The 10,917-nt window shown below is 25.5% G+C and overlaps 2 protein-coding genes across 2 annotated transcripts; both read left to right on the top strand.

Annotated features, from left to right (window-relative positions):
• The first annotated feature begins 1,443 nt into the window (after positions 1–1,443).
• LOC137828594 (uncharacterized) lies at positions 1,444–2,032 on the top strand. The gene has a single exon (XM_068635234.1). The coding sequence runs from the start codon at positions 1,497–1,499 to the stop codon at positions 1,965–1,967; it is 471 nt and encodes a 156-aa protein (XP_068491335.1). The 5' UTR covers positions 1,444–1,496; the 3' UTR covers positions 1,968–2,032.
• A 2,985-nt stretch (positions 2,033–5,017) lies between these two features.
• Positions 5,018–5,614, top strand: LOC137828725 (uncharacterized). Its single transcript, XM_068635414.1, has one exon. It carries the CDS (start codon positions 5,091–5,093, stop codon positions 5,559–5,561), a length of 471 nt encoding a protein of 156 aa, XP_068491515.1. The 5' UTR covers positions 5,018–5,090; the 3' UTR covers positions 5,562–5,614.
• The last annotated feature ends 5,303 nt before the right edge of the window (positions 5,615–10,917 follow it).

The raw sequence follows: 10,917 nt of genomic DNA, 5'->3' as shown, positions 1-10,917 counted from the left end.
TTATTTTAATTGGGTGACTTAACTATTATTCTGTCTCATTATCTTGTTTACTTCTCTCCATATATTAAGAAATATGAGATTTTATGATTAATATAATATTATGATTAATGTAGAATGACAATAATTTTTATTGTTTATATTAATTATAGTATCATTTTATATTAATTACAAAAAATCATATTTATTAACATATGAGATAAGTAATTGGGTAGAATAATAGTCATATCACCCATATAACACACATAACAGAAAAATTAAACAATTAAATTGTAAGAGATTCAATTAAAAAATAGATTTTTTTAGTACTCTATAGATCAATTTTTTTTTCAATAAAAAACGAATAAAATATATCTAAATTTATGAGACTAAATTATATATATTTTTTTAAACTTAATGTAGTGCAACTATATTATAGTATAAAAATGAATTTGATTTATTAAAAAACACGGTGGAGACAAATATTCTTTAAAATTCATAAAGAGTATGATATTTTTAACTAAATATAAAATAGGCATTTTAAGACTAAAGAAGATATAAATGTCATCTAGTATGACAAGAAAAGTAAATGCAACTTCTTAAAATAATTAATGAAAGATCTATCTTATTTAATCTATTTAATTTGATTGAGTGAAATTTAATGTTTTAACAGATAAAACAATATATATATATATATATATATATATATAAAATATGGTTAAAAAATCATTAAATAAAAATTAAGTTTAGATACCAAAATAATTAATTGTTATATTGATTTAAGTAGAGACCATTTTATAAACTAAAAAAAATATTGGTGTGTAAAATAATTTATATTATTAATAAAAACTTATAAAGGTTCGTTAATAAGGTTTTAGTTACTAATTACTTTACATTCTACTTTAGTCTTTATTAGATTTTTAAATACTAATTTATAATTTTAAATATTAATAGTTGAAATCTTAGTAGCTAATATAGATACCAATATATAAATTAATTTATAATTTTTTATTAATAATAGAAACCACTCTAAATATTAATAGTTTTTTAATTTATAAAATAATATCTAATTGAACTAATATAATGACTAATTATTTTTTGTTTCTAAATTTTGTTGTTATATAATGATTACATTTCAAATTATTATAAATAATAATTACAACCTGTTCTTTTGGTTCTCTATTGGAAGAAAAGACAAACATAAATAATTATAGGATAATGATACATTGACAATCCCAATATTTTATACAGTCCTATTACAATTTCTAATACTGTTATTTAAAAAAAATTTCATATCATTTAAGTACAAATTTATCCATTATTATATATATTTATTTTTAAACCTATCACATCAAGGATTGTATACAACTTTAAGAGTTGTCAAACTATCATTTTTCTTTTCGAAATTGGAAGAACTTGGTGTATATAAGGAGCATTGGGTGAAGGAGAGTGAAGAATACAAGTGAAATAGAGTTCTATTGATCCATTGGAGAAGTAAGAAAAACCACAGAAACAACACAATGTGTAGATCAATTTATGCATCTCTCATTGTTCTTCTCACCATGTGTTTGATGAATGTGTTGAGTTTTGCATCTGCTGATTTTGAGTCTCTTTCAAATTCAACCAATTCCCTTCCATTTAACCATTTTGAAGAACCAAAATCATCTCACATAGATATTAACATACTTGCTCTTTCCTTTCACAATATTATGGCTCGTAACAACAAAAATGTTGATTTGTACTACAATAACCAAAAAGATGGAGTTTATTTGACACCTGGTCAAAGTTATGTTAAACTTGACAATGTGAATGATGCTAAATCTGCTGTGATGTATTGGGATGGAAATTGCATTTCTTTCTTGGCATATGATCCAAATGCAGAAGCAGGCCATCAAAAGATTTTTTGGAATATTAAAGAAGATGGTCTTTATCATAGTTGGGATAATAATTCATGGCAGAAAAAGAAAAGTTGGACATTCAATCATTGTTGAAATATTTCTTCTATTTCTTTCTTTTCAATAAAGAATAGTTAGTTATTATTCTACCAAGTTTTCCTATTGATTGCTACTTCTTCTTGCATTGCAAAGTTTATTGCATAAATTATCTTTATATTAAATAATGCTTTCATTTTGAAATATTCTTATTTAAATAAGTATATATATATATAATATTATTTAGTTTTTGAAACATTTGCTTAAATGGTGTATCATCACAAAATAATAGAAACTAGATGTAGAAGAAGAAGACAAGAAAATACATAAGAGAATGAAAGATTCTTAGTGATGATGCATTTCGTATTCTTAGAATTTCAACAACAAAAGATTAATAGATTGTGATTTATATGTGAAATTGCAAACAATTAACCGAAAATGAAAAATATGATCCACATGAATAAAAGATGTCGTTGTCAATTGATTTAGCCAATGTAAATGATTCGTCATCCTTTCATCTTCACAAAATTAATGGTTAAATGGTGATCAAACCATGCTTACTTTCTAATAGAAATTAATTTAGTTATTAATACCTCATTAATTAGGAGTAATTATAAGATGAAAAGTGATCTCATCTACTTCTTCCGATAGTGGGTGACACGATAGACTCGAAATGACTCTGATACCATATTACGAAGTGAACTTTAAGCCTAACTCAACCCCATAAAACCGACTCAATAAGGTGAGGTTTGCACCCACTTATATACTATGAAAGACTCTAATCTCTAGTCGATGTGGGATCTCCAACCATAAGAGTGAATTAAAACTAAAATATTGTTTGTATTTAATTTTTTAATATGAGTTCTAAGAATATGTTATGAAATTAGTTTTTAAAAATCTTTTTCAAAATTAAACATGAGTAAACAAGAAGAGCAACATAAAGAGTAAATGAGAGAGTTGATATTCACTCTGGTGTGAGATTATAAATCCTAGTGAGATGTTAGATAAATATTATATTACATCCTTGTTGGATGAGATTGAGTGTTATCCTATGTTAATAGTGAAACACATTTTCTCGACTAGGTTCAATAAGTTTTCACTTCTCAAGTTGATGAAGTTTTCTCACATTAAAAATTATCGAAATCATAACTCTATTTTTATCATTTTTTTACATTTTACTTCCGCAAGTACCCATTTTGTATTTATACCAAAGAGGGAAAATTAGTTTTTATTTTTCTAACGATGATATTGTTATATTTTCATACATTCTTAATTCAGTTGGAGATATATATAACACATTTTTAATTTAACTTTTTATATTATAATATTCAGTGTTGTGACTAAATAACAAAATAGAGTTAAAATAAGTAATGTAACATTTTTACAGTTAACACATAGAAGTAAACAAATGATTTAAAGTATACATACATATATCACTGTCTCTATCTTAAAGAACTACTGCACATTCTCTCTTTAAAGAACATACCATAAATTACACTTTCATTTTTAAATAGGTTTTTGTATATATTCGAAGAGAATGACATCAAGAATCCGTTACTAATTATGACAAAAGTTAGTGAAAGTTATTGGAAACGGTTAACAATTAATAAACCAAAGAAATCAGTGTAAGTATTTGACTGAACTTGTTTCTTTCTGTATATTTATATTTGCATCTTTATATTTTTTTAAATATTAAAATTATCCTTATTATTTGGGGGTGATTTGGAATAAAGTTTTTATAAGAAAAAGTATTTTCAGAATAAGAATTTCGTAAACAAAGGATGTTTCTCAAATAAGAACTCCATAATGAAAAAATTCATTCCAGAATATCATTTTTGAAATACATTTTTTTTATTTCTAAAATAATAAATCTAGAATTCATAAAAATATGTTTTGAAAATATTCTGAAAAGAATAATCCAGAAATCATTTTTAAAATGAGTAAAATGATATTTTCAGAAAATAATCACTACAAGACAATTATGAAATAAAAATCAATTTTTAGAGACCAAAATAATTAGTTGTCATAGTAACTAAATTAGAGAAAATTTTAGAAACTAAAAAAAAAATTGATTTATAAATTAGTTTCTATTATTGTTAAATAGTTTCAAAATTGGTATCTAATTAGCAACCAAAGTTTTAGAGACCAAATTTAGAAACTAAATAATTGGTAGTTAAAACTTTAGTTACTAATTAGATACCAATTTAAAAACTATTTAACAATAATAAAAACTAATTTAGAAACCAATTTTTTTATAGTTTCTAAAATTGACTCTAATTTAGTTACTATTGCAACTAATTATTTTGGTGTCTAAAAATTGGTTTCTATTTCATGATTTTCTTGTAATGGATGAGGGAAAAACACCATTGCGGAATGAAACCCAACTAACTACACAGGCACATTCATGTATAAATAGAAGAAGAATCCTAAGTGAAAGAACACAAAAAAAAAAAGAGTAGAGAAAGCAAAAAAATATGGATTTCAATCTGTGTTTCCCCTTTGGTTTTGGTTGCAGTGTGTTTGAATTTGAAGGGTTCAGTCTCTGCTAATTCTCTTGCATCCACCCATAAGAATGACTCAAACATTTCTCCAGCCATAAACGTTATGGGAATCTCCATTTCCCACTGATTGCTTCTGGTTCAACCAAATTTATAAACTAATTTATAATTTTTTATTAATAATAGAAACCATTTTAAATATTAATAGTTTTTTAATTTATAAAATAATATCTAATTGAATTAACATAATGACTAATTATTTTTTGTCTCTAAATTTTGTTGTTATATAATGATTACGTTTCAAATTATTATAAATAATAATTACAACCTGTTCGGTTCACTTTTAGAAGAAAAGACAAACATAAATAATTATAAGATAACGATACATTGACAACCCCAATATTTTATACAGTCCCATTACAACTTCTAATACTATTATTTTAATATTTTTTCATATAATTTAAGTACAAATTTATCCTTTATTATATATATTTATTTATAAACCTATCACATCAAAAATTGTATACAACTTCAAGAGTTGTCAAACTATCATTTTCTTTTCCAAAAATTTTAAGAACTTGGTGTATATAAGTAGCATTGGGTGAAGGAGAGTGAAGAATACAACTGAAATAGAGTAATAATACTATTGATCCATTGGAGAAGTAAGAAAAACCACAGAAACACAATGTGTAGATCAATTTATGCATCTCTCATGGTTCTTCTCACCATGTTTTTGATAAATGGCTTAAGTTTTGCATCTGCTGATTTGGAGTCTCTTTCAACTTCAACCAATTTCCTTCCATCTACCCATTTTGAAGAACCTGAATCATCTCACATAGACATTAACATACTTGTTCTTTCCTTTCACAATGTTATGGCTCGTAACAACAAAAATGTGATCTTCTTCTACAATAACCTAATAAAGGGAGTTTATTTGACACCTGGTCAAACTTATGTTATACTTGACAAAATGAATGGTATTAAAGCTGGTGCGATGTATTGGGATAGAAATTGCATTTCTTTCTTAGCATATGATCCAAGTGCAGAAGCAGGTCATCAAAAGATCTTTTGGAATATAAAAGAAGATGGTCTTTATCATAGTTGGGATAATAATTCATGGCAGAAAAAGAAAAGTTGGACATTCAATCATTGTTGAAATATTTCTTCTAGTTCTTTCTTTTCAATAAAGTAAAGCTAGTTATTATTTTACCAAGTTTTCCTATTGATTGCTACTTCTTCTTGCATTGCAAAGTTTATTGTATAAATTATCTTTATATTAAATAGTGCTTTCATTTTGAAATATTCTTATTTAAATATATATATATATATATAATATTATTTAGTTTTTTAAGCATTGACTTAAATGTTGTATAATGAATCACAAAACAATAGAAACTAGATGTAGAAGAAGAAGACACCGAAGAGAACGAAAGATCCTTAGGGGTGATGCATTTCATATTCTTAGAATTTCAAAAAACAAAAGATTAATAGATTGTGATTTATACGTGAAATTGCAAACAATTAACCTAAAACGAAAAATATGATTCATTGAATAAAAGATATCGTTGTCGATTGGTTTTATCCATGTGAATGATTGGTCATCCTTCCTTCTTTACAAAATTAATGAGATAGTTGATATCCATCCTATTGTGAGATTAAAAATCCTAGTGAGAAGTTAGAGAGATATTGTATTACATTAGGTAAGATTAAGTGTAATTCTCGTAGGGTGAGAGAAAAAAATATTGTAATCCTATTTTAATAGTGTAAACATTTTCGGATTGCGAGTTTTTACTTCTTTGATGAGGTTTTCCAAATTAAAAATTCTAGAGTCATAACTTTATTTTCTTTTGTTTGCTTATTATTTCTGTAATTTCATATTTTTGTATCAATACCAAACATAGAGAATTAGTTATATTTTACACTTTCTTAATTATGTTGACATATACATATACATGACACATTTTTAATTTAGCTTTTTATATTATAATATTTTTAAATTTCACACGTATAGAAAGAATTCAGTGTTGTGACTAAATAACAAAATAGAGTTAAATAAGTAATATAACAATTTTACAATTTACACATAAAAGTAAACTAAAGATTTAATGTATACATACATATATATCAGTGTCTCTATCTTAGAGAACTACTCCACATTCTCTTTATAAAGAACATACCATAAATTACACTTAAATTATACTATTCATTAAATAGGTTTTTGTATATATTAGAAGAGAATGACATCAAGAATCCGTTACTAATTATGACAAAAGTTAATGCATGTTATTGGAAACGGTTAACAATTAATAAACCAAAGAAATCAATGTAAGTATTTGACTGAAGAACTTGTTTCTTTCTATATCTTTACATTTTTCTTTTGCACCCTATATTTCTTTGATAATTTTTTAGTGATTATGGAATAGAGATTGCGTAAGCAAAAAGTATTTGTAGGATTGAAGTTTCGTAAACAAAGAATGTTTCTAAAATAAGAAATTCAATAGACAAAAAATCATTTCAGAATAACATTTTCAGAACATATTTTTTATTTATTTTTAGAATGGTAAATCTGGAATATGTCGAAAAGTATGTTCCGGAAATATATCGGAAAGAATGTTGGAGATCCCACATCGACTAGAGATTAGAGCTTTTCATTATATATAAGTGGGTGCAAACCTCAACCCTATGAGCCGGTTTTATGGAGTTGAGTTAGGCTTAAAGTCCACTTCGTAATAAAGAATAATCTATAAATCATTTTTAAAAGGGGTATAATGGTGTTTCGAAAATGATGGGTGCAATAAGAAACACCCTTGATTGATTAAATGTGCTTAATGAAACACAACTACACAGACACATTCATGTATAAATAGAATTAGAAATCCTAAGTGAAAGAACACAAAAAAAAGAGTAGAGAAAGCAAAAAAAATGTCAATTTCAATCTGTGTTTCCCTTTTGGTTTTGGTTGCAATGTGTTTGAATGTGAAGAGTTCAGTCTCTGCTAATTCTCTTGCATCCACCCATAAAAATGACTCAAACATTTCTTGATTGGGATAAGGACTGATTGGTAGCTTTAGTTGATGGCTTGGTTTAGATTGAAACGTGAAGTCCTTTCTTATTTTTTTTCTTTTTCTTTTGTATGAAGGTTGAGTCACCTATGATCTATATTTATTTATTGTTTTTTACTGATGTAAAATTGCTTAATCTAAATTTTAACTGTCCCGATTAATTATTCATCTTTAATTCATGAGAGACAAAATAATAATTTTGTTATTTTTTAAATACTCAAATGGGATGGTATATGGGATATGATGAAGCCCTATAATAATAAACCAACTTTCTAGATTAAGAGCGTTTGATAAATTGGTTATGAAATAACAAATCTAAATTCGTTAATTTGCTAGCACTATAAGTTAGTGATGATAAATGTTATTCTTACATAAAGATATCATCAGGAGGTTGATATGAAATTGTAAATATTTAAAATATTATTAATGTACTATTTCCACTTGTATGAGTATGTTTTGAAGTTTCAAGATACATTAATTTTTCTTAACTTTATTATTAAATGTGTATAGTTTATTTAGCAATACTTATACACTTGGTCAAGTTTTATATTAAATTTTTTTTCATCTTTATGGGTGTGTTTGGATTTGAGAGAAAATGTACTGAGATTTGAGAGAATGAATGTGTGAGATTTTGAGAGAAAAGTTTGAAAAAAGTGAATGTATTTGGATTGATGTATGTTTGTGAGTATTGTGATGATTGTGATAAAATTTTGATTTTTTTTTTCAAAATGTAAAATATAATATTACAAATTTATCCTTATCTTTAAAATTTAAATAATAACTTTTTTTTATAGATTTGAGTTAACTCAAATTTTGTAAATTTTTTTTATTACATTGTTGGAACATTGAAAAGTGTTATAAACATAATTTTCTGAGTTATAAATTTAAAAATATAATAAATTAGGCCTAAATCCTAAATCCAACCTTAGTCTACATTAACCCTAATACAAGTTCAAAAACATATTTTACTAGACCCAAATTAATAATACAAGTCCAAACAAAACCTAACCTACTCTATACATTTGTACAAATTAAAACTTTATCCAAGATGATAAGAGTTTGACCTTATTGAGTTCAACTAAGTCTCATTCTTCTTGTATTTTCCTAGTCATAGTTCTAGTGGTTGATAATTTCATTATGGACCTTCGATATAATAATATATATATATATAAATGATAGTTATAAATATCATATTAACATGCCTATCGAATAATAATTATAAATAACATTCAAATAAAATCTAAATAGTTTTAAAAATGAATTCAATATATTCAGCTTAAAATTTGAACTCCAAATAGTCAAATACAATACAAAATCATTTTAAACTTAAAAATATCCAAAAAAAATCATAACAATACGAATTATTATTCAACATAAAATATCCTATTTTTAAATTTGTGTTAGTTTGCGTCCAAGTATTTATTGTTTAATTCATTTATTACGAGTTAGCGAATTTGGTTATTATTTAAAATCGTACTAAAATTTATAATTATTTTTAGCCAACGATGGGATTGATTCATAGACTTTGATCCACTTTAAAAACTCCAATTCAATCATAATATATGAAATTCCTATTTTAAACAACAGAACATGTTTGAATAATGTAAAATAATTTATATTTTTTGAAGTTTTTACTAAATGAAGTAAATAAAATGAATTTTTGTAGTTCATAACTCGTCTAACTTTTGCTTTCAGAAAACCGACACAATTTCAAATTTGTGAGTAATACGAGAATTAAAGTTGTGAAGTCGTAATTTTTTTTAGATAGTTTATTATTCCTGAAGTTTTGACATGGCAAATATACAAAATCAATAAATGAGAAGATAGGGAAAACAACAGTTATTATTCTGAAATAAACAAAAGTAGATAACGTAAAATTTGCCTCAACTACTCAACATAAATGTGTACGAGAACGGTACATTTGCACTTAGTAACAAGATAATGATGTTACACCCACAATAATGTCTATAAATAGAAGTAGAATTCCAAGTAAGAGAGCACAGAAAGAGTAGAGAAAGCAAAATGTCAGTTTCAGTAGTTTCTGGTTTGGTTTTGGTTGCAGTGTGTTTGAATTTGAGCAGTTTAGTGTGTGGAACAGAGTCAAAGATTCCCATAGATATAAACATTTTGGGCATCTCTGTTTCGAACGATTTGCCTCCAAGTCCAACAAAACTAATACTTTTTGCTGATTTTCAGAAGAATGAAGTTGAGATTCCTCGTGGAACTCCTTACACAAGATTGTTGAACACAGATAACCACACTGGTGGGTTGAGATGGAAGCAGTGTGCAGAGTTCAGTGTGATTCCAAGTTTAGAACAAGGGCATCAACGGATTCTTTGGTCTGTTAGAGAAGATGGGTTATATCACAGTTGGGATGGTAGAAGTTGGGATAAAAAGGAACTTTGGGGTCCTTGTTAACACTTTTTTTTTATCTTTCAATAAGTCTTAGTACTTCAAATAGTTGTCACAATAAACACCTTAGTCCAAATTGTAGTTCTCTCTCACAAATCAATATAAGTTGCTCATTTTCATTTTTCTCATTTGAACTTTTGTCTACATTTTTCTCATTTGAACTTTTGTCTAAAATATTTCATATGTTATCGTTACTTTAGGGTTTATGATTTAGAGTTTATATATAATGTATTGATTTTTTGGGATTACGCACTTTCAATTAAACATAATGTAAAACAAATGTAACTAATATATATTGTCATGGGTCGAATCCAATTTTGTGTATAAGTAGTGTTTATCGATACTTGTATTTAAGTACATTTGATGTCATATCAGTATAAATCTGGAGATTTTAAATAATTAGTCTTAAGTAGGAGTACACAAGAGTATAGATCGAGAATACACAAGAAGACACACTCAACTAGGAGTACACTTATTCTTAACTACACTGAATGTTTTGAGTTTGAAATCGTCCATACTCTGGTCTAGAACAAAATAAATATATATATATATATATATAATAAATTTAAGTGACATAAAAAATAATTATAATACATTCTAGTGTTTATAAATGTTAGAATATGAGAGTTTTTTTTGTAAAATATGATTTAAGTCATTTAACCTATATATCATAACTATTTGTAATTTGACCTACTCTGTTATGCTGATCTCTGATTTTCTAATCAATTTGTAAAGTTGCACCATATTCTCGTATATCTTTCATTTTTTCAACATTTAATAATTGTATGAATTCTTCAATACACACTCAGAAAAAGTTAATTGTGCATGATCAAATATCTTTCAAATATTGGTTTCAGAGATTTAAAGCTGATAAATAATACGTTTTTATGCTAACAAATTTTAATTTCTCTTACACTTCAGCTTTTTACAAGTGAAAATTTGTTTTATTTTATTTTTTAAAAAATTTATGATTACATTAAATGTGATCTTATCTTATCTTTTTTATTATTAATTTTTTGCTCTTTTAAATAATTATTT

Source organism: Phaseolus vulgaris, chromosome 7, assembly GCF_000499845.2.
Source record: "Phaseolus vulgaris cultivar G19833 chromosome 7, P. vulgaris v2.0, whole genome shotgun sequence".
Lineage (NCBI taxonomy): Eukaryota > Viridiplantae > Streptophyta > Magnoliopsida > Fabales > Fabaceae > Phaseolus > Phaseolus vulgaris.
The sequence above is the reverse complement of the archived record's forward strand: the minus strand, read 5'-3'. Positions and strand labels throughout refer to the sequence as shown.

Excerpts from the sequence above, each read along its gene's own strand:
- LOC137828594 (XM_068635234.1), top strand. The coding sequence starts at position 1,497 with ATGTGTAGATCAATTTATGCATCTCTCATTGTTCTTCTCACCATGTGT.
- LOC137828725 (XM_068635414.1), top strand. The coding sequence starts at position 5,091 with ATGTGTAGATCAATTTATGCATCTCTCATGGTTCTTCTCACCATGTTT.